The 25407-nt window shown below is 37.2% G+C and overlaps 1 protein-coding gene across 2 annotated transcripts in view; it reads left to right on the forward strand.

Annotated features, from left to right (window-relative positions):
- The first annotated feature begins 1951 nt into the window (after window positions 1–1951).
- The window catches only part of LOC134586587 (cell surface glycoprotein CD200 receptor 2-like), a 33707-nt gene continuing 10251 nt past the window's right edge, over window positions 1952–25407 (forward strand). For both annotated transcript variants that reach the window (XM_063442196.1, XM_063442205.1), the window contains exons 1-2: window positions 1952–2152; window positions 21166–21459. In XM_063442196.1, coding sequence (XP_063298266.1) covers window positions 2083–2152; window positions 21166–21459 — 364 coding nt within the window. In that variant the 5' untranslated portion in view covers window positions 1952–2082. The remainder of the gene's footprint in view (window positions 2153–21165; window positions 21460–25407) is intronic.

A 25407-nucleotide genomic window follows, 5' to 3' on the forward strand; every position in this document is an offset into this window, starting at 1 on the left:
AAAAATGCAATCCGTATGTAAAAAATGCACAAAATTATTTTTTACCACATACTTTGTCATATATTGGTGAAATAATGGGGGCATGTTAAGGCACAATATGCACCTTATGAGATACCCTGGAGTGTCTACTTTTACAAATGGTAGGCCTTTGTGTTTTGTTTTTTTGAACAGTCAAACTACTATAATACCCCAAATGGAAGCATAGGCTCATTAAATCCGTCTCTCAAAATTCGACTGTGAATACTGAAAAGGACAGGTCTCCTATATGGCACTGTAGCTTCACACAATAGTGCCAAAGACATACAATGGGGGTGTCATTTTACTCAGCAGATGTAACTGAATACAAAATAAAACTTTGTACAGGAATAGCACACACCAACTTTACAAAATACACATGAGAAGTTCTTTGTTATAAGTTTGTGTGCCAAAACCCCCAAAAAATACAATTTGACTCCAGAGGCTGGCGGTGAAATGGCTATGTAGAAAGTGTCAAAACAACCTTAGGTAAATAGCTACTTTATATAAATATATACTTTTGTGTGGCAATTTTGTTTTCTTTTGTGGCTATTAGGCTTACAAGACAAACATACCAAATTATAAAATCGCTCCACATTAAAAGTTTAATTTACTCCTTGTGCTTTGTGACCTGTAACTACCAAAAAAAAACTTAAAATCCCAGACACATTATATATTCTGTAAATCAGAACAACTAAATTAATTTATTTTTAATTACTTTCCTTAACCTGCACTAATTGTGCACACATTATTATTGCAAAAACTGTAAAAAAAAACAAAATTTTTCATTTTGTTTGCATTTTTCTGTATTTTATCATAATAAATAAGCACTTATGTATATATATGTTACATCAAATTAAAGCCCTTTCTGTCCTTTAAAAAACGGTATATAATATGCGTTGGTGTAGTAAATTAGTAAAATGCAAATTGCAGTTGAACGCAAACAGCAAAAAATTCAAAAAATGCCGTTGTCATTAAGTGAAAGACAAGCTTCTGAAGCTCTGTTCTTAAGGGGTTAAATAATTAAAGAATATCATAAATAGAAAACACTAAAATAGTCAAACCTCCCAAGTGTCCTTTATCTGGTAGTGACACCAAAGATAAACTCATAAGATGTACCTATAAGAATCCACATACCCTATGGTAATTCTTACTTTTATCTGTCAAACACGCCTCTCTGTCCATTTTACAAGCCCTATAGCGCTTGTCTCCTCTCTCACTTATCAAACAACCTGGATCTTCTTGTCTTCACTCACTTGAGCATTCCTCTCCTTCCCTTCTTACTAGCAGGCAGAAGCTTACTAGCAGTATGTAGCCTGGGGCTGAGAAAGAGGTGGATGTAGTGAGTGTAGCAGAAAGGGGATATGTCACATTGTTAGAAAGTTAGAAACAGCAAGAGCATTTATACAATGTGCAAAGTCAGCTATTATTATTTTATAGTCAGCCACACAAGTTCTGTTTCCCTGCATCCCCTTTGCAGTCCCCGTACTGAAAGGAATGCTCCGGACCCATGAAGTACTTCAGTATTGCATCTATGATCTCTTTTCTCAAAGTCTTTATGGTGTCTTTGAATTTACAGTTGGAGTGAAATTTGAGAAATGTATTAAATGAAAAGAAAAACAAATCTTTAAGTGTTAGTTAACAAAATATGCACAATATGTGTGTTACTTTAAAGAAAGGTGTCTATTTTTAATTCTACTTAGACTGAAATGACGATTATGGAATCTTTGGAAGAATAAACAAATTTGTCTGGTAACTAAGCTTCCTTAGTCAGTAGATAATATGCAAACTTGTGACAACATAGTAACTAGAACCGAAGAATGTGTTTCCTTCATATGATCTTATGACATGTGAGCAGGAAATCTAAAACGACTCATGAAGTTCAAAAATAGGAACCTTCCATTCACTACATCTAATCTATTCGGAGCAGGGTACCACTGCGTGTCTTTTGTAATACAGAAAAGTCATCTGTTTGGAAGAACGCTTCTACAGACTTGCCATGATCGCATCAAGCTCCATGTTTCACACTGTAAACCAAAATACTGCATAAAGGAGAATCATTTGGACATGTGTTGTCGACATATCCTGCGTCTTGGACTTATTCTCATCGTATTTAGTGTCGCGAATCAAGCTACATGTGAGTCTTTTTTTCAGTTCTCTGATGATTTTGAAATCAGTTCTAAAGAATCTTCGTCCAGATAAAAAAAGAACTGAGTAATCTCTAGAATTCTGAGTCGTTTTTCCATGTTATGTTAACGTACCATGTGTTTAAGACAGAACGATGCTAGTCTGATATTTAAGGGGTTAATGCTAGCTCGTAGTAACGCCAATAGGATAGTACAAGTCAGTTCTTTTTTGTATTTTTCATTTTTTTTTATAGGATTTAAAGAGGTCATGCTAAATAAATATTTACTGAGAATGCTTATAATCTTTCTTTCTATCTTTCTTTCTTTCATTTCTTTTTCCACCTGTAGTTTACAGTTCTTGTAAACTGTAGGAGGTATGGAGGTGTCTGCACGATTATAGTCATCAAGCCAAAAAGGGGTTTCCCTGAAATACAGTTTTAGAATTCATTGCAATACAAGTAACAAGGTGAGATTTATCAAGGCAAAGCAGATGCGACTATGGGAAAATTGCCAAATAAGAATAAATTAGAAAGGAAATCAATAGGATAACTCTAAACATTTTGTACTTTCCCAATTAGTTTCAATTTGTCTTACCATTTCTAATCTAAATTATGAGTGGGGGAAGGGGGAGGGAGAGGGGGGAAGGGTCAATCTTTAAACATGTTTCACGTCCATATCCAGAAACATTTTTTACAATTAATTAGATGAGTTCAAATATCAAGTCAGATGTGTCCCATTGCTTGTACCATTATTAGTGATTGTGGCTATTTCAGGTAAATTGTCTATGCCTTTCGAAATCTATAAAAATAATTAAATAAAATTGCTACTAATTTTATTAAAATATTAAGTTGCTAAAGGAACAGAACAGAGCGCCCCTCTGTTTTACATTATAAAAGCTTTTTAAAAAAAGCCTTTAGAACTTTATAAATCTCCTAGGTTGCACGCTCAGACCGCTGGGAGTGTTTCCTCACAAAATCTGAGTGGAAGATAATGCTTCTCCTAGCCATGCCTGTACTGGACTCCAAAGCTTCACTATGGATTGGCTTGGTACTGGATTGGCTTGAGAGATCTTCACTAGTGAGGATCTCCCAGAGGTAGAGTAGAACTTTGATGTGAAGACTCATAACTATATTGGAGGTAACTAACTTGTTTTTTTTATAGTAACGGAGGGAGCTAAATCTAAATTGACAAGTAAATGCTCCAGCATTATAAATAAATGTATTTCTTACTAATACTGGAATGTTCCTTCAATGGCAAAAATAATAAACAAGTTACTTGTTATGAATCATTTAGAAAAGGTCAGCTGGGTGGAGTGTGACCTTTGATGTGAGCCGAAATGTTGATTTATATTCTTTTATTTTATATATGAATTAAAAGTTTTATTTTATTTACATTATCAAAGACCAGGGTGCATTCCATTTTCCTGGATATCTACAAATTTTGCTGGATTTGCACCGGGCATTCTTTTTATTTATACGTGGAGTGCAAGCATATTGGATTTTTCTATAATATATACGGCTACAATCTCTACTTGAACACTATATATATACACATTAATTGTATATATCATATATATATATATATATATATATATATATATATATATATAAAGCAAGAAGAAAAGAGATGCACTCTCAGGTCTTTGTAGAAAAAACTTGATATTATTTAATAACAGGTAACATACATCTGATCGACGTTTCGACCTCTTCAGGTCTTCCTCAACCTGAAGAGGTCGAAACGTCGATCAGATGTATGTTACCTGTTATTAAATAATATCGAGTTTTTTCTACAAAGACCTGAGAGTGCATCTCTTTTCTTCTTGCTTTACATACCCAGCGTGGGATTGCACCAAGGCAGTTTTTTACTTATTCATTGAAAGGGTGAGTGCCACCACACTTGTATATATTCACTTCCAATAATGGCACTTTAATCACCACCAGAAATAATTTCCGGCATAATTGTATGCTGTCTAACCACATCTCTTCATTAGAGTAACATTAGCACTTTATGCACTGTAGAGATTTAGTATTCAAATCCTAATAACACTAACTAATAGATTAATACAACTATAATGCTCATGCACTTTAAGCACATATAAAGCTTAGGAGTGATTAAATCAAGGGAATATGCAGAGCATAGCAATTGTCTAAAACTTTATTTTACTTGGGACTAGCCCATATGGTCATTACATTAACATTGCTGTGAAAACTCAATAAAATTACAAACAGGCAAATCATAGTGGGCAACATACAGTGACTTATTATAACATAATTACATATTTATAAATGGGTGGGGAAGACCATAATTAACACAAAATGTCTCTCCTGCATGCAGAATTAGCGATATGCAAATCTACCCGAATATGCAAATTAAAAGTCTTGCTATTCAGGTAGTGCATATTACTGTTGCGACCAACAGAGGGCACTACACAAGCTCCATAGCCAAATCCACCTAGTTGGTAGCAATCCTCAGCAGTACAGGAGAGCAGGCAATACATCCCAAGGGCCATAGTCACATGGCAGGAGGCTGGCAATCAGTCTTCTCCAATGCCCAGTGTCGAGGCTGGTTCCGCCACAATCTGTATCATAGAGGAATGTTAGATGGGTTCAAGAAAAAAAGAAAATCTCTTACTAAGAGCGTGCTTGGTGCTTGGAGTCTTCCTAGAAGGACATTCATGGGGAATAAACTAATTCAAAGTATGGAGATGTTGTACATTTTTAAGGAAAGAGGAAGCGAAACATTGTGACACTTTTTACCAGATACATTTTAGTTACAATTATTTGACTCTTATAGTCTGACAATTTCCTTTTAAAAATGCAAACTTTGTTTCTAATTTTGTTTTACCAACAGGATTTTCCTGAGTCATGCTGACTGGTTCATCTATTTTTTTTTTATTTTTTTTTAACTATAGCATCTGCTATATTTTGAATACTGGTTATCCTAAAAACCAATACACAAAGTAGGTTCCAATGCTTAAAAAAAAAAAAGGAATTATAATTCATATTAAAATGTTACAAATCCGTATGTGTCTTTCAAAAAATAATATTAATTAGATTAAAATACTTCATAGTGAAGGAAAAAAAGAAATGGATAATTAATTGTGAAACAGTTACATGAATGCATAGGGCAATTAATAAGGCTGCAACAATATTACACTATGTTGTATTTTTTATTTGTGTTTTTGTGATACAAGCTGGAACCCTATTCTATATGTACTACATAATATCCCATACATAGTTACCAATTTGGGAGATAACTTGAGGGAAGCAAGTATCCAAAGTTAAGTTTACTTTTTATTCCACGGGTGATCTGGTGGAAGTTATACTGCATTGTATTGTATCCCAATTTTGTGCTACACATTGTGTGCTAAATAGAACTATATGGCTGAAAGCATGAGTTATTTGCAGAGAATACAGAGGGCAAGAACCCATAAGTTTGAGGCCCTGTTTTGAGAAGGTGAACAACCACAACCACTAAGAAGGCTTGATGAATATTTCAAACAAAAATATAAAATATTAAGCCTAGAAACAAGGAAATGGTGGGAAATTGCATTTCTAGAAAATTATTTAAAAGAAGGTTTAATCCCTAGGGGCCTCAGAATTGATAAAACACCAGCATTCGGTCATGATAATGAGGAATTTCTAAATAAATGAGATGAAATTCTATACAACTGTTCTTTCCAATTGATGGAGTTAATTGTGAAACACTACAAAGAATCTAAAGAAAAAATAGAACGAGAATTAGAGGAATTGGAAACAAATCATATGTCTAACATAGAAAGTGAGGAGTTTAAGTTAAAGGAGGAAATAATACAGAAGAAGTTAAAAAATCTAGATGAAAAAATTGCAGATACAAAAAATAAAAAGTACAAAAGAGATAAGGAAGATAAGATACGCAATACATTTTCAACTAGGCAAAAAATTATACAAAAAAGGAAACCCAAAAATCTTTTTTTTAATCAAAATAGACCCTACAGATCCCCTGAAAGAGGGGCAAGGAAGAAAATGTTAGATTACCAACAGAAATCGAATGACAATAGGAAACAGGGCCAAAAAAGAGGAGCTAATTATACTCCAATAAGATGCTATAGTTGAAAAAAAAAAGCAGATGATATAGTTAAAAAACAAACAAACAAAAAAAGGTCTGTTTAACCCTGATACTTTTTTAAATTCTTTATCTACCATATTTTCAAAGGTTTCTAAATATACAGGATATATACAGGCTATATACAGGATAAAATTGGGATTTGGGTTTAAAGTTATCCTTTCTTTTATCTTGGATTTCTCCTTGTTCACAAAGGATGGGATGCTTAAGAAAGTTTCTTTTGACTGTTAGATAACGGTTTTCCCCTTCTCTACCTCTTGTGGGGAGAGGGTTATTCCCTTCTGTTGGAATGGGTATACTCTTCTGTTCTCATACGTTTTTGGGGCGTTTCTATTGAGAGGCAAATCGATTTGTATGTGCCCATGTCTCTTCTATGGGTTTGAAGTAATTGGTGATAGATCTCTCTTTGGGGACTCTTGTTCTCCCTATAAAATTTCTCTCATTGCCATCATTAGATGTATTTCTTGTATTTGTTTCTATATTTTCACTAACTGCTTGGGCATATGTTAAATTTTCTCTATTTCTATTGGGGAAGTCCTATCCCAATGTCTAGAGCCTCTTATTGGAGTATAAAAACACCATAACAACAATTTAACAAAGGTCGAAAGTGAAACTCTTAAAACCCTAAAAGAAAGGGAAGATATAGTTATCAAAGAAGCAGATAAGGGGGGAAAGTAATAATATCTTGAAGGACATAAAGACGTATAAGAAATTGGATAGTGATCCCACCACATTATTTAATACCCAATTGGAAAAATTGCTGACAATAGCGAGAATTGATGAAACTATCTCCCAAAAGAATTTTCAATTTTTATTAACATCCTACGATTCCAATATTTTATTTTATCCCCAAAATCCACAAAAATGTATATACCCCACCAGGACGGCCAATCATTAGTGGGATAGATTCCATAAGGGCTAATCTATCTCCTTTTGTTGACTCATACCTTCAACCCTATGCCCAAAAGGCCTTGTCATATACGAAAGACACCAAATCATTTTTACAAGAGGTAGAAAATCTAGAATGGCAAGAAGAATATAGTTGGGCCACGCTGGATGTGGCAGCACTATATACGGTGATTAGCCATCGTTTAGGACTGGAGGCGATTAATTTATTTATGAGTAGAGATCAGAGTCTATCAAATCATATGAAGACATTTATTCTAGATGCAGTTCAGTTTATTTTATAGCACAATTATTTTTTCTTTGAAGGGTGTTTTTATTTAAAAACCACTGGGACCACCATGGGTACCAGGTTTGCCCCCAGTTGTGCCAACACCTACATGAGGAGATGGGAAGATCTCTTTGTGTGGTGTGGTCATGACTGGGTAGCGAACCTGGTCCTATGGCGGAGGTTTATTGATGATGTTCTGATCATTTGGAGGGGAACACATTCCTCTTTTGGTTCATTTGTAGACTATTTAAACCATAATGAGTATAATTTACAATTCTCACCAGTTTGGAACAAAAAAGAAATACATTTTTTGGACATTACTTTGTTTGGTGAAGGGGATGAAATAAAGACAAAATGTTTTTTCAAACCCACAGATGGGAACAGTTACGTCCACACAAAAAAGCTGCCATCACCAACCATGGTTGAGAGGGATAGCAAAGGGACAGCTAACAAGGGTGAGACGTAACTGTTCCCACTTACAAGATTTTACACAAAAGGCACAACACGTAAAAGAAAAATTAGTCAAAAAGGGTTATAATAAAAATTCAATTGGAAAAGAAATTAGAATAATGTCAAGGAAAAGTAGGGATGAACTATTAATGGATAATCGGAAAATCAAGGATAAGAGAGAGCAATTTCGTACTGCATTCATTACCCAATATAATACAGATCATTTAAAAATTAAAAAAAGCTTACAAAAACATTGGCCAATCCTATTAGAGGATCCTCTACTGGGAGATACTACCAAAGAAACCAACATTGATTTTTAGAAAAAATAAAAACCTAAAAACCTTTCTAGCTCCAAGTTATGTTATAAAACAAAAACATCAGTTGAATGATGGAGAAAAGGGCTTTAAAGGATGCAACAGATGCAAAGCGTGTTCAACAATAACTCTAGGCAAAAGTACACATTTTGCCAGTAAGATAACCAATGAAACTTTCCCAATAAAAACTAAGATTGGTTGCCTCACGGACCATGTAATATACTTACTTCAGTGTCCGTGCGGCAAACAATATATTGGCCGTACGAAAAGAGCTTTCAAAATTAGAGTAATGGTACACATTAATAATATTAAAAAGGACTACTGTCCCATTCAGTACCAGTTCATTGTAACTCATGTCCAGTATTTAATTTGAAGGAATTGATATGCATAGCAATAGAGTGTTTCTCCATATTGGAGGGGTGGCAATAGAGAGCAAAGATTAGCCCAGAGAGAGTCATTCTGGATTCATAAATTACAAACCCTTGCACCCGTAGGATTGAATGCTGATATAGATCTGGTGTGTTTTTTTGAATTAATATAGGGATTGGGATAAATTTAAATTTAAAATATATATATTTTTTAAGTAAAAAGCTTTTTCCAAAGTGGCAAACTTTTGTTTGGGAAATTTGATTTAATTGAGGTAAAAATAAAATATAATTAAAATGACAAGACTCTAAATGTCCAGTTTCTCTATATATAAATAAACTATACACTAAAATAAATATATTAATAGAAAAGTCGAGATTTCCCTTTGTCTTTGCTCCACAATAGTAGAGCAAAGGGCTAGGGAAAGGAGGTCAGATTTGGGTGGTACCAGCACCACCGAGATGGGCTTGGACCCTTTGTAGTAAATATAGAAAAAAATGCACAATGCTAAGGTAGTATCCCTTTAAGGGAGTAACTTACCCAGCAAGCTGGTATGGTGTAATTAAAGAACACTGATATAAAGCATTATCTGCTTAGTTTTAGTTAGAGTAAAGAGGGTACATAAATTCATATAACAATACTGGTGGTTGATGGTGAATATAGGTACAGACAAAACGGAATATGGACCGATAAATGCGGTATAGGGAAATCTTGCATCAACAGTGCTACAAATAAACTTTAATCACTGTTGCATGCAGGGAATACTAGTAAAACTATTGTTGCAGTACAATTGCTGAGTGCAAACTGCTACAATGATCTCCATAAAAATCCGATTGTACACATTTATTCACAGACACAACCCACACAGAGTAGTAGAGGGAAACAGCTTAGTTCATAGAACAAGTATTATTGGTGCCATAGTGAAAGCAGTAGTAGGGAAAAAGTATCATATAGATACAAAAAAGACCCGTAGACAGCAGGCTAGTAATAATCGTAGTAATCTGATAAGAATGCTGCTGCATAGACGGCTGGTCTAGCTAATGCCCTATCTTCTGCTAATAAACACCTTCGTGGGTGTTCTGCACTATAAGGCTACCTGTCTGCTGTGCCTCTATAATATCCCCTCTTAACTAAGGCGACATAGATTTAACAGGTTATAGTAACCGAGAGTGAAAGTGACAGAGAGAGGATTCCCATTCGTGCTTCGTGGTGTGCACCGTGAAGTGCCAGTGAGTGCTCGAGTGTGGTGAATGGGAATCACGCTGAAAACCCGATGCGCGTTTCGGAGTGCTGGACTCCTTCGTCAGGGGCTTAGAATTGCCGCTCGAACTCCCCCCCGGTATTTAAATGTAAAGGGGCCAATCACCTGTGAGGTCCTGATGACGTCAGTGTATTGTGGGCGGAGTTGGAAGCCCGTTTACGTCATCTGACTGACATGATTCTTTTTGGTGATCGGACTGCCCCTCTGTTCCACTTGCTGTACGTGTATGATCCATGTGGAGTGATCTTTAGACGATCGAGTCATATTGCTTAATACAGTTGTTTGTAAGGATCCCTAGGGTATCCCTAAAGTATTCTGAGTAGTGGCAATTATAACCCTACACATTATAAGGATCGTAATATGGCATGTTGTGGAGAAGGGGGGGTAAGAATAAGCAAAGGGATGGCAATGTATATACAAAGGTAAGGGGACTTATGATTACCCCTAAAAATGGTGTATAGAGTGAACCACTATAACTTATGAAGTCCTGTTAAGGACTCGAAAAAAAGGTAACTGGTCGCAATACTAACTAAGATATAGTTAGTGGGCTGATTATTAGTGTTCAAAGATAGTGTGTTACAGAGAGACTTCTAGATAAAAGGAGAGTATGAAAACCCTTCGTTAAGTCCCCTAGGGGACAGGGTTTTAAGGCAATAAATCCAGTAGCACTCACGTCTTCTTAGATGTTGATCCCAATTGCCTTTTCTTTGGCCAGGTTTAACTAGTTCAATGCCAGAGAATTTGAGGACACTGACGTCCCCACTATGGACTGTTTTAACATGTCTGGAAACAGATGTTTCTATATTTCTTGCTGTTTTGACTGAGTTTATATGTTCGAGGATTCGTCTTTTAAAAGGCCTAAAGGTTTTGCCCACGTACATAACGTGACATTGGCAAGTGATTAGATAAACCACTCCTTTGGAGTTACAGTTAAAGAATGAGAGGGGTTTAAAATTTTCAGTGTTGGTACTGTTACTGAAATTTTTTGAATTTGTGCTAATATATCTGCAGGCTTTGCATCTACCACATTTGTAAGTGCCTTTGATCTTTTCAGATAGCCAATGTGTTGGTGGTTTGTCGGGTTGGAAATGACTGTGTACCAACATATCTTTTAGGTTGCTACCCCTCCTGGCTGTTAAAGGTACGTATGAGGGAAGGGCATCTCTGAGATGAATGTCCTGTTTCAATAGAGGCCAGAAGCGGGTCATAATGGTTTTGACCTGATTCCACCCAGCATCGAAGGTAGCGATGCATCTGAATTGTTTCTGCCCCTCTTCTTTTGATGTTTTAGAGGGGACAGTGTTTTCGTTTAGTAGACTTGTCTGTTCAGTTATTAGGGCCCTATGGTATGCCCTCTTCAGGCATTTATTGGGATATCCTTTCGATCTGAACATTTGGCGTAGTTGTTTGGCTTGTGTTTTAAAATCTTCGATATCCGAGCAGTTCCGTCTTAGACGTAGGTATTGGCCGGTGGGTATCCCCCTTTTTTGCTGGATTGGATGGTGACTTCTCCAATTCAGAAGGCTATTAGTAGCTGTACTTTTTCTGAACAAATCAGTCTTGATAGTGCCTTCTGGTTTGGGAGATACAGTGAGGTCAAGAAAACTTAGTGAGGGGGTGCCAATTTCTGCTGTGAATTTGAGGTTTAGATCGTTTAAATTCAGGCTGTGTGTAAATTGCCTGAATTGGTCCCCTGACCCAGTCCAGATGATTATAATATCATCGATATATCTTTTCCAAAGATGAATATGCTGGGTCAGGGGATTTTTTGGGGGAGATGTAAAAACCACTTGTTCCTCCCACCATCCCAGGTGCAGGTTAGCATATGAGGGCGCACAAGATGTCCCCATAGCAGTTCCCTGCACCTGGTGGTAGTATACCCCATCAAATAGGAAGAAGTTATGAGTTAGAACAAATCTTAAGAGTTCCAAGACAAAGTCGCTGTGTTTGTCTAACAATGTTCCTCTTTTTCTCAGGAAGTGCTCTGTATGTTCAATTCCCAGACCATGGGGTATTGAGCTATACAGAGATTCGACGTCTAAACTGCAGATGATGGAGTTATCTGGCAGTTTAGTTTGGGTCAGGACTGAGAGCGTTTGCTTAGTATCTCTTAGGTAAGAAGGAAGCTTTGTCACCAAAGGCTTCAAGATGTAGTCCAGGTATATGCTGACATTCTGAGTCATATTATCGTTACCTGAAACAATTGGTCTGCCTGTCAGGACCTTCTGCTGTTTGTGGATCTTAGGCAGGCTATAGAAAGTAGAGATGCGAGGGTTGGTGATAGTCATAAAGTTAAATTCGTCCACTGAAATTATTTTATCATCTAAGCTTTGTTGAAGGATACTTTTTAGCTTATTGGCGAATGCTTTTGTGGGATCTTGTTTCAAGATTTTGTAAGTGGTGTGATCCATAAGAATTTGTTTGTTCATTAGAACATATTTGGGGGTGTCCATAATGACAATGTTCCCACCTTTGTCTGAGGGCTTTATAGTTATGGTTTGGTTCTCTTTTAATGTCTTTAAGGCTTTGTATTCTGAAGCCGTTAAGTTCGAGTTTGGTTTATAGGTTATTTCATTTGGTGTGATTTTTTCTATTGCCTCACAAACCAACTCGACAAAAGTTTCTACATATTTTGAATCTCCTAGCTTTGGACAATAGCGACTTTTATTTTTGAGACTGGTCAGAGGGTATTTTGGTCCCTCCATATTGTCGTTCTCTTCTAGTAGTTCTACTAGGATTTTGGTCATGTAGTAATCTTTAAGTTCCAAACCTAAGTTTTTTGCTTTTTTCTCCTCAGCTAAAAGGAAGTTCTTATGTAACATAAGTTTTCTAGCAAAGAGGTGAATATCCTTAACCCAGGTGAATTTGTCAAAACGTGGTGTAGGGATAAAAGATAGGCCTTTAGCTAAAAGGTCCAATTCAGATTGTGTAAGTTTATACTCAGATAGATTGACAATCTGTTTTCCCTTTAGAAGCGATTCTTCCTGGTGTACTGTTTTTTGGGTCTCGGTCTCAAAAAGGGGCGATTTTCCCCCTGTGGACGATCTAAAAAAGTGACTCCTCTCTTTAGAATCCCTCTATTGGTCTCACTAGAGGTGGAGGGGGTTGCTATTGTATCAGTGTCGGAGCTACTCGATTCGTATTCAGATGTTGATGCCTGATCGCTATCGATCCTTCTTTTTCTATTATTAAACCTTTTGTAGACGTTGCCAGTTTTGAAGTCCTTATGGTCCCTAAGAAATTTAGAATGTTTCCTCTGTTTTATTATACTTTGGTATTTTTCTAAGTTTGTTTGGAGTTTATTTTCATTCGGGCCAAAGGCTGGGTCAGTCTTATGTTGTTGAATTTTTTCAACTTCGCTATCTATTTTTTTCTCAAGTTCTACTAATTTCTTGTTCTCGAATTTACAAATGATCTGCATAAAGCGTACTGAGCATTGCCCAGCTGCTTCCTCCCATTCTTTGATGAATTCTTCTTCATCAGTATGTGAACTAGGGGTTGTTGGTATTCTCAGTCCCCTTGGTATTAAGTTCTTTTTTAGATAGTTTTCCAGGGATGCTATCTCCCAACTTGTCCTTATTTGTTGTTTGTATAATTGTGTGAGAGAATTAAAGCCTGATGTCATAGAATAGTTGAGATCATCAGGCTGTAATTCAGACTCTGAAAAGATCAGTTCTGCATCCTGGCACCAGTTAGTGGCATTTGGTTTGTTTGCTAGGAATCCCGCCATAGATTGTTTGATAATTAGAGAGTCTCCCTTCTGATCAAATTGTGGGTCTTGAACCCTTATAAAATAAATTAATAGAAAAGTCGAGATTTCCCTTTGTCTTTGCTCCACAATAGTAGAGCAAAGGGCTAGGGAAAGGAGGTCAGATTTGGGTGGTACCAGCACCACCGAGATGGGCTTGGACCCTTTGTAGTAAATATAGAAAAAAATGCACAATGCTAAGGTAGTATCCCTTTAAGGGAGTAACTTACCCAGCAAGCTGGTATGGTGTAATTAAAGAACACTGATATAAAGCATTATCTGCTTAGTTTTAGTTAGAGTAAAGAGGGTACATAAATTCATATAACAATACTGGTGGTTGATGGTGAATATAGGTACAGACAAAACGGAATATGGACCGATAAATGCGGTATAGGGAAATCTTGCATCAACAGTGCTACAAATAAACTTTAATCACTGTTGCATTAAAAGAGAACCAAACCATAACTATAAAGCCCTCAGACAAAGGTGGGAACATTGTCATTATGGACACCCCCAAATATGTTCTAATGAACAAACAAATTCTTATGGATCACACCACTTACAAAATCTTGAAACAAGATCCCACAAAAGCATTCGCCAATAAGCTAAAAAGTATCCTTCAACAAAGCTTAGATGATAAAATAATTTCAGTGGACGAATTTAACTTTATGACTATCACCAACCCTCGCATCTCTACTTTCTATAGCCTGCCTAAGATCCACAAACAGCAGAAGGTCCTGACAGGCAGACCAATTGTTTCAGGTAACGATAATATGACTCAGAATGTCAGCATATACCTGGACTACATCTTGAAGCCTTTGGTGACAAAGCTTCCTTCTTACCTAAGAGATACTAAGCAAACGCTCTCAGTCCTGACCCAAACTAAACTGCCAGATAACTCCATCATCTGCAGTTTAGACGTCGAATCTCTGTATAGCTCAATACCCCATGGTCTGGGAATTGAACATACAGAGCACTTCCTGAGAAAAAGAGGAACATTGTTAGACAAACACAGCGACTTTGTCTTGGAACTCTTAAGATTTGTTCTAACTCATAACTTCTTCCTATTTGATGGGGTATACTACCACCAGGTGCAGGGAACTGCTATGGGGACATCTTGTGCGCCCTCATATGCTAACCTGCACCTGGGATGGTGGGAGGAACAAGTGGTTTTTACATCTCCCCCAAAAAATCCCCTGACCCAGCATATTCATCTTTGGAAAAGATATATCGATGATATTATAATCATCTGGACTGGGTCAGGGGACCAATTCAGGCAATTTACACACAGCCTGAATTTAAACGATCTAAACCTCAAATTCACAGCAGAAATTGGCACCCCCTCACTAAGTTTTCTTGACCTCACTGTATCTCCCAAACCAGAAGGCACTATCAAGACTGATTTGTTCAGAAAAAGTACAGCTACTAATAGCCTTCTGAATTGGAGAAGTCACCATCCAATCCAGCAAAAAAGGGGGATACCCACCGGCCAATACCTACGTCTAAGACGGAACTGCTCGGATATCGAAGATTTTAAAACACAAGCCAAACAACTACGCCAAATGTTCAGATCGAAAGGATATCCCAATAAATGCCTGAAGAGGGCATACCATAGGGCCCTAATAACTGAACAGACAAGTCTACTAAACGAAAACACTGTCCCCTCTAAAACATCAAAAGAAGAGGGGCAGAAACAATTCAGATGCATCGCTACCTTCGATGCTGGGTGGAATCAGGTCAAAACCATTATGACCCGCTTCTGGCCTCTATTGAAACAGGACATTCATCTCAGAGATGCCCTTCCCTCATACGTACCTTTAACAGCCAGGAGGGGTAGCAACCTAAAAGATATGTTGGTACACAGTCATTTCCAACCCGACAAACCACCAACACATTGGCTATCTGAAAAGATCAAAGGCACTTACAAATGTGGTAGATGCAAAGCCTGCAGATATATTAGCACAAATTCAAAAAATTTCAGTAACAGTACCAACACTGAAAATTTTAAACCCCTCTCATTCTTTAACTGTAACTCCAAAGGAGTGGTTTATCTAATCACTTGCCAATGTCACGTTATGTACGTGGGCAAAACCTTTAGGCCTTTTAAAAGACGAATCCTCGAACATATAAACTCAGTCAAAACAGCAAGAAATATAGAAACATCTGTTTCCAGACATGTTAAAACAGTCCATAGTGGGGACGTCAGTGTCCTCAAATTCTCTGGCATTGAACTAGTTAAACCTGGCCAAAGAAAAGGCAATTGGGATCAACATCTAAGAAGACGTGAGTGCTACTGGATTTATCGCCTTAAAACCCTGTCCCCTAGGGGACTTAACGAAGGGTTTTCATACTCTCCTTTTATCTAGAAGTCTCTCTGTAACACACTATCTTTGAACACTAATAATCAGCCCACTAACTATATCTTAGTTAGTATTGCGACCAGTTACCTTTTTTTCGAGTCCTTAACAGGACTTCATAAGTTATAGTGGTTCACTCTATACACCTGGCTATCTGAAAAGATCAAAGGCACTTACAAATGTGGTAGATGCAAAGCCTGCAGATATATTAGCACAAATTCAAAAAATTTCAGTAACAGTACCAACACTGAAAATTTTAAACCCCTCTCATTCTTTAACTGTAACTCCAAAGGAGTGGTTTATCTAATCACTTGCCAATGTCACGTTATGTACGTGGGCAAAACCTTTAGGCCTTTTAAAAGACGAATCCTCGAACATATAAACTCAGTCAAAACAGCAAGAAATATAGAAACATCTGTTTCCAGACATGTTAAAACAGTCCATAGTGGGGACGTCAGTGTCCTCAAATTCTCTGGCATTGAACTAGTTAAACCTGGCCAAAGAAAAGGCAATTGGGATCAACATCTAAGAAGACGTGAGTGCTACTGGATTTATCGCCTTAAAACCCTGTCCCCTAGGGGACTTAACGAAGGGTTTTCATACTCTCCTTTTATCTAGAAGTCTCTCTGTAACACACTATCTTTGAACACTAATAATCAGCCCACTAACTATATCTTAGTTAGTATTGCGACCAGTTACCTTTTTTTCGAGTCCTTAACAGGACTTCATAAGTTATAGTGGTTCACTCTATACACCATTTTTAGGGGTAATCATAAGTCCCCTTACCTTTGTATATACATTGCCATCCCTTTACTTATTCTTACCCCCCCTTCTCCACAACATGCCATATTACGATCCTTATAATGTGTAGGGTTATAATTGCCACTACTCAGAATACTTTAGGGATACCCTAGGGATCCTTACAAACAACTGTATTAAGCAATATGACTCGATCGTCTAAAGATCACTCCACATGGATCATACACGTACAGCAAGTGGAACAGAGGGGCAGTCCGATCACCAAAAAGAATCATGTCAGTCAGATGACGTAAACGGGCTTCCAACTCCGCCCACAATACACTGACGTCATCAGGACCTCACAGGTGATTGGCCCCTTTACATTTAAATACCGGGGGGGAGTTCGAGCGGCAATTCTAAGCCCCTGACGAAGGAGTCCAGCACTCCGAAACGCGCATCGGGTTTTCAGCGTGATTCCCATTCACCACACTCGAGCACTCACTGGCACTTCACGGTGCACACCACGAAGCACGAATGGGAATCCTCTCTCTGTCACTTTCACTCTCGGTTACTATAACCTGTTAAATCTATGTCGCCTTAGTTAAGAGGGGATATTATAGAGGCACAGCAGACAGGTAGCCTTATAGTGCAGAACACCCACGAAGGTGTTTATTAGCAGAAGATAGGGCATTAGCTAGACCAGCCGTCTATGCAGCAGCATTCTTATCAGATTACTACGATTATTACTAGCCTGCTGTCTACGGGTCTTTTTTGTATCTATATGATACTTTTTCCCTACTACTGCTTTCACTATGGCACCAATAATACTTGTTCTATGAACTAAGCTGTTTCCCTCTACTACTCTGTGTGGGTTGTGTCTGTGAATAAATGTGTACAATCGGATTTTTATGGAGATCATTGTAGCAGTTTGCACTCAGCAATTGTACTGCAACAATAGTTTTACTAGTATTCCCTGCATGCAACAGTGATTAAAGTTTATTTGTAGCACTGTTGATGCAAGATTTCCCTATACCGCATTTATCGGTCCATATTCCGTTTTGTCTGTACCTATATTCACCATCAACCACCAGTATTGTTATATGAATTTATGTACCCTCTTTACTCTAACTAAAACTAAGCAGATAATGCTTTATATCAGTGTTCTTTAATTACACCATACCAGCTTGCTGGGTAAGTTACTCCCTTAAAGGGATACTACCTTAGCATTGTGCATTTTTTACTAAAATAAATATGTAGCATTTTCTAAAGAGACATCAAAAAAACAATTTTAAATAAACATTTTTTTTAAAAAAGAGGAGTTTTTTCTCCCTTTTTTCCTTTTCTAAATAATTAGAATAAAATAAACTCAGCCTTATTTTGGAAACCAGGGTGATATATGTTTGATGTGATGCCCAAAATATACACCAGCACGCAAGGTCCATAAAATTATATATATATAAAAATATGAAAATAAATATAGAAATAAGAAGTATAGAATGAAAATTATTCATCTCATACATTAAAATGGCTGTACAACAGCCAAATTGGACAATAGCTTGCTGCTGAATATAGTGGGAACAAAGTTTAAATGTATAGTCTTATGATAGAACTGTTAAACCAACTCTGGCGTTTTTTTCCCTTGCATGTAATGGAATCATTGACAAATATGCATGAAGTGTAAAAAACTAGTGCATTACTTCTGGCGACCACCAGATGGCAATAAAATAACTTTTAATCACGGAATAAAATGGAACGCACGGCCATATTTAATTCAAAGAACAGGTGGAACGCACGGAAGTGCGTCATAGAAAGAAGACGTCCATCCATACAGGAAATGTGTCACTAAGGAGGGACGCATCAAAGTTTCCCCGGAAAAAACGGATCGATAATTGGAACAGCTGAGATGACTTATGGAGGTAATTCACCGACGGACGAGGAGTCCAATAGAAGAGGAATATGGGAGTACGCCCACCACACCACCAGTGCACTCCCACCATTCATTGTATTTAAGGGAAGGGAAGGGAGGGAAGCAATAGGCTTATGGATACACTTGTTAGTATTTTGTAGTGTATTAAATTGTATGTATTTTAATTTTGGTCCCTGAGGAAGTTTCCAAAAGGGAACGAAATGCGTAGGACCATTTTAAATGTATTTATTTTACTATATGCCAATAAATTAACCGTTTTCTACATCCAACCATTTGGAGAGTGTGAACTTCTTGGTCTCCAGAATGGCGTTACTACAAACAGCAGGATATACCCCCTATCCACAGGGGTGGCAACCTGAAGGCTCATTATATACAACAAATCTGTGAGTGTAACCTTGAACCATTGGGCAATTAATAAGGCTGCAACAATATTACGCTATGTTGTATTTTTTATTTGTGGTAGCAATCCTCAGCAGTACAGGAGAGCAGGCAATACATCCCAGGGGCCATAGTCACATGTCAGGAGGCTGGCAATCAGTCTTCTCCAATGCCCAGTGTCAAGGCTGGTTCCGCCACAATCTGTATCATAGAGGAATGTAAGTTGGGTTCAAGAAAAAAGGAAAATCTCTTAGTAAGAGCGTGCTTGGTGCTTGGAGTCTTCCTAGAAGGACATTCATGGGGAATAAACTAATTCAAAGTATGGAGATGTTGTATATTTTTAAGGAAAGAGGAAGCGAAACATTGTGACACTTTTTACCAGATACATTTTAATTACAATTATTTGACTCCTATAGTCTGCCAATTTCCTTTTAAAAATGCAAACTTTGTTTCTAATTTTGTTTTACCAACATGATTTTCCTGAGTCATGCTGACTGGTTCATCTGTTTTTTTTTTGTTTGTTTTTTAACTATAGCATCTGCTTTATTTTGAATACTGGTTATCCTAAAAACCAATACACAAAGTAGGTTCCGATGCTTAAAAAAAAAAAGGAATTATAATTCATTTTAAAATGTTACAAATCCGTATGTGTCTTTCAAAAAATAATAGTAATTAGATTAAAATACTTCATAGTGAAGGAAAAAAAAGAAATGGATAATTAATTGTGAAACAGTTACATGAATGCATAGGGCAATTAATAAGGCTGCAGCAATATTACGCTATGTTGTATTTTTTATTTGTGTTTTAGTGATACAAGCTGGATCCCTATTCTATATGTACTACATAATATTCCATATATAGTTACCAATTTGGGAGATAACTTGAGGGAAGCAAGTATCCAAAGTTAAGTTTACTTTTTATTCCACGGGTGATCTAGTGGAAGTTATACTACATGAATGCATGTGTCAGTAATATGGAGGTTTTAGATTCCACAAACTTCAACAGGAAATAGCAGTATTGAGAAATATGATTAGTCTTGCAACTATTTAATGAGGTATAGTCCTAGTCATTCATTGCCAGTGGTGGTCCCTATGCTTCTGTCATTTAGTAGACACCTGCTCCTACAAGGTGGGACTAATATGACCTGAAGGTATGAGGAGTGAGCTGTAATGTGTACTACACGCACCATGCCATCTAACCCAAGTTAGAAGCACAAAGTAAAGGAATGCACACATTTTATAGAAAGGAGGCCTGGTCTTATGGTGCTACTCAGACTGGGGCTGCTTTACTCCATAAAGTAAATCAAAGAAAGGTCCAGACACACATAGTCCCTTCAAGCACAGGCTTTATTGGAAATCAGAGTCACAGTACTGATTCAGTGGAATTCTGTGTGCCTTATCCCAAGTTAGATAGTGAGTAAGGTCCAGGCAATCAATATCTATCTTGAAGTAGCTTTATTGAAACAAGAAGTGCAATGTTTTGGCCTACACAGAGACCTTTGTCAAGGTGCTTCATGATAGATCTTGTGTGCCTGGATTGTATTTGCTCTCTATCTATTGTACTGGCATTTGCCAGCCCTAGACCTGGAGCACCTAGACTCTAATGTAGGAGTGGTGCTCCTCTACTGAGTAAATGACTTTATCTCAAGTTAGAGACCTGACATTGAACTCCTATATCTTAATAAGAAATGAACGATGGCACCCTGCCAAAGTGGGGTCAGACCATCATAAACAACAAGATTATTACTGGCCCATTTTTAGAGCACAGAAGATAAGAGAAGGGAAGTAAGGATGAGGAAATATTGGTGGAGCTGTTTTATGATTTAAAAACAAAAATCAGCCACAACCCCAGTGTGTAGGAATAAAGCGTAAAGAAAGCATCTTGTAACTCATTGATTTGAAACCTCCCATACAATAGGTAGGGTTTATGTATATGCACCGCACGTTTGGAATGTTGTTTCTAAACAGTTCATTGACGACTTGATGAGGAAAGGGCTTACAGTGCAGTCAAGCAGTTACATTACTGCTTACTGTAATTTATTTAAAACTTCTCTATCGTCCACCTTCACTCGTACTCTTACTCACATTTTCAACCTCTTCTTTGGTTTGTTCTCATGTACAATGCGGCCGAAGGTGTTGGTGCTTTTTTAAATAAAGTATAATAAAAATAATAATAACATAAATCATTTTCTTTTATCCTTTCTCCAGATACCCCTTTGTCTGTATATATTGGGGAGGAAGCTGTCCTTTCCTGCGGACATGACCCAGGAAACAGTTTAATAGTCTTAAACTGGATTGTTGAACTTACAGATCAACCACAGTGCACCATTTCGTACGATACTGAGGACAACAAAACACAGAACAACTGCAGTAAAAGGATTAAATTGGACAATTTGTCTCTTCATATATTCGACAGCAAACCAATCGATGACGGATTCTATCGCTGTGAAATTTCCGATCCAACTGGAGTATTCTCTATGACGTTTACTTTGCAAGTATTAGGTAAAATCATATGTAACAGCTCCAACATTTAATATCAATTCTATCTTTTTATTGTATACTTTCAATCTTTTCTATATGTCCCCTAACTGGTAAGGGCTCTTGAGTTCTAAGCATTAAGTTTATCTAAACATTGTGGTATCTGAGCAGGTAGCACAGATATAGACTAACAGATATTTAAATGTATATCGGTTATTCAATAAGCTGCGAATTGTGATGTGTGGACTATAACTGTTATTAGAAGAATTTATAAACAAATGATAACAACAGCCTATTTTTTCCAGTTTGGCTGTTTTAGTCTAGAATTTGTAAATCGTTAGTCAGTTCTTCACAAATTCTGGGTTATTGAACGTCCCCTGTATCCCCAAATCTATTAACATTGTAATCATCCACAAGCTAAGGGACTGTATACACATGTTAACACATTTGCATATGTGGGTTTTAAGTTGAATGTTGAGAGTGTGTGAATGCCTACGTGAAAAAAATGGGTCTAAAATGAGTGACATTTGGCAAATGTTGGGTGATGGAGGAGCAGCGGAGGGCTAGGTATATTTGGCCTGGGGGCAACTGTAAATAAATAGTCCAGGTTGAGACCAGATCAGCAAACTCCACTCCTTTAAAAGTAATAGGGTTATACTAATACTGGAAGATCAATAATGCTATAATATTAAAATAATACCATTATATGATATAGTTTAATATTGTGCTGTTAGGGCAACAGCCCACTATCCTCTCTATTCTAGCGGCCTGGCGTGGTGATTTCTCCCTGATCATTGCCAGACTCAATCCCCACTCCGCTGAGCAGGATGTTCATGCTATTGGAAAATAGGATGAAATGGATGGTTGAAGAGGAAGAGAATTAGTTGGGAGGCAGGATATTTGATATGAGTAACTGGTTATGCAGATTTAGGGTACATAAGCCAAAGTATAATGTTAAGGAGCAGAGTTTCTCTTACTCAGGAATAATTGAGATTATTAAAGTATGGAGTGAATATCGACTATATATTTGAGCAATTTCAAATATTAAATCTTTATGACATAGGATGAAAAAAGACTTTCAGCCTTTCTCACATTTGTTTTCGCTGTTGATACAAAATAAGGCAAAAAAGCCAGTTTGAAGCGCTTTCCAATCTTGCAACAAACTACACCCCGAAATTGCAGTTAGATCTCTCATTGGATCAAGAAAATATTACCCAACCTTTTAAAAACTATATTCCCGAATATTATGTTTACAAGAATTCTTCAAATTTTTATTTAATCATCTGTGCAGACTCAGATTAAACCAATTCTTCAGGCAGAATTCCACTTTTTTTTATTGTTCTCACTGTAGAGAACACTTTCCTATGTCTTATACTAAAACTCATTTCTACCAGTCTAAATAGGTGACTGGAAGAAGGGAGATTTTGTTTAAGACAAAGGAACATTTCTTTTTTTTTTTTTTACACTAAGAACAACAATTACATTTTATAAATCTATTAATATGAAATGGGAAAGTGGTTGAGAAAAAAAGAGAGAAAATAAAACAAAACACAAAACATATATGATGATAGAAATGCTTAAAAGCAAAGACTGGATATTCAAAGAGATTCTAATGGCTTTGGGTTCTAACATGAAATTACCTTACTGACAGAAAAAAACACTAATCACATACACTGATCAGCCACAAAATAAAAACCACCTGCCTAGTATCGCACAGGTCACCCTTGTGCTGCCAAAACAACTACAATGTGTTTAGGCATGGACTCTGCAAGACCTCTGAATGTGTCCTGTGATATCTGGTAGCAGAACCATTAAGTCCCGCAAGTTGCGAGGTGGAGTTACCATTAATTGTATTAGTGGTTCCAACACATCCAACAGATGCTCAACCGGATTGAGATCTAGGGGATGTTGAGGCCAAGGCAACACCTTAAATTAATTGTGATGTTCCTCAAACTATTCCTGAACAGTTGTTGCAGGGTGCATTATCCTGCTGAATGAGGCCACTGCCATCAGGAAACCTCATTGTCATGAAATGGCTGTACGTGGTCTGCAACAATCTCTAGATAGGTGGTGCGTGTCAAAGTAAAATCCACATGAATGCCAGGATCCAAGGTTTCCCAACAGAATATTTCCCAAAACATAACACTGCCACCACTGGCCTGCCTTCTTCCCATAGTGCATCCTGCTGCCATCTTACCCAGGTAAATCATGCAAACATGCCCCTAGCCATCCACCTGATTTAAAAGAAAGCATGATTCATCAGACCAGGCAACCATCTTCCATTGCTCCGTGGTCCAGTTCTGATGCCGTCCCCAATAAAGGAGTTTTCAGCAGTGAACTAGCGTCATCATGGGCACTCTGATCGGTCTGCGTCTACTTAACCCCATAATCAGCTAACTGCAATGCAATATGTGTTCTGATACCTTTCTATCCTGGCCAGCATTGTCATTACATTTGTCTCAGCAAAATAAGCTACAGTAGCTCTTCTTTGGTCCCCACATGCATCAGTGAGCCTCTTTGCTATACTTTTGGTAGGCAATAACCCCTGTATACTTGGAACACCACACAAGACTTTTCATGTTGGAGATGCTCTGATGCAGTCATCTAGCCATCACTATTTAGCCCTTGACAAAGTCACTAAGATCTTTTCACTTGCCCATTCTTACTGCTTCCAATACATAAAATTATAGAGCTGCCTAATATATCCCACCTTTTGACAGGTACCATTATAACAATATAATATTTTTTTTATTAATTTCACCTGTCAGTGGTTTTATTGTTGTGGCTGATGAGTGCAAATAGTGCTTTTATATATATATATATGTAGTGAATTTACACTGTGTATCTGAGTTAAGATAGTGAAAAGATTATTTACGAGGTTCACTAGCCATGTTGCTATAAGTAGAAATCCTATTCAGTAAGAATAAATGCACACAGAGGTATTTACTAAAGTGTTAATTGTTGTGAGTTCAGTGTGAACTAAAAGTTAATTATTATACATTTTATGCCAAAATAGCCAAATTGGAAAAAAAAATACATCAGCTTTGATATAATTGTTGTTATGGCTAATTTTAATTTGAAATTAAAGGGACACTATAATCACCCAGACCACTTCATCTCAATGAAATGATCTGAGTGAGTGTCCCAATCCTTTCAACTCTGCAATGGTAAACATTGAGGGTTTTAGATTTTTAAGAAACTGCAAGATTTACATTGGGTTAAGTCCACCTCAAGAGGCTGTCAGTATGACAGACACTTGAGGTGCTTCTGTGGCACTCACCGAGTTAAATATGGTCATGTGACTTGGTAGATCCCATTGGAAAGCATTTAATCAGTGCTTTCACATGAGTAAGTTACCCAATGCTCCTCTATGAGGTGCATTGGATTGGACCGGATGTTGCAGGAGGCGGGGATGTGAAGAGCACCAAGGTAGACTTGCTACTGGAAAAGGTTTAATTTTAATTTTTATTTTTTTTGTGTTGCAAATGGGACACACAATCTAGAGCTAGGGACATGGCCACCTGTCACGTTCACATAGAGTTTGAAGGAGCTCAACTGCAGATTTCTGATTAATTAGATGTGAATGTGAGAAGTTGAGGAAATAAAGAGATGACAGTTCACCAGGAAGTTAACTGATACTGTGTCTTTAATATATTTGATTGAAGAAACAAAGGTACTGTATCTTTAAATGGTTCGGGATTGTTGAGTGGATTCTTAGATTAACTTATACAATTGAATTGCAGCAATAAAATTAAGGGAATTAATGCAGATTAACTTGCAGAGATTTGATATAGCTTAATTGATAGAAGACATCTCATATGGAGGTAGAAAGGTTAATGAATAGGAATTACTCCTATAACGATAGGAGAATGTGTGAGCAGGCTGAAGCTTGAGAGCTCAGTAGTCAGGGGAAAGTTCGTATTATACAGTGAGGTAACTTAGCTTCCAGAGTAATTGAAGTTGGTTCCAGAG

This window comes from Pelobates fuscus, chromosome 1, assembly GCF_036172605.1.
Source record: "Pelobates fuscus isolate aPelFus1 chromosome 1, aPelFus1.pri, whole genome shotgun sequence".
Taxonomy (NCBI): domain Eukaryota; kingdom Metazoa; phylum Chordata; class Amphibia; order Anura; family Pelobatidae; genus Pelobates; species Pelobates fuscus.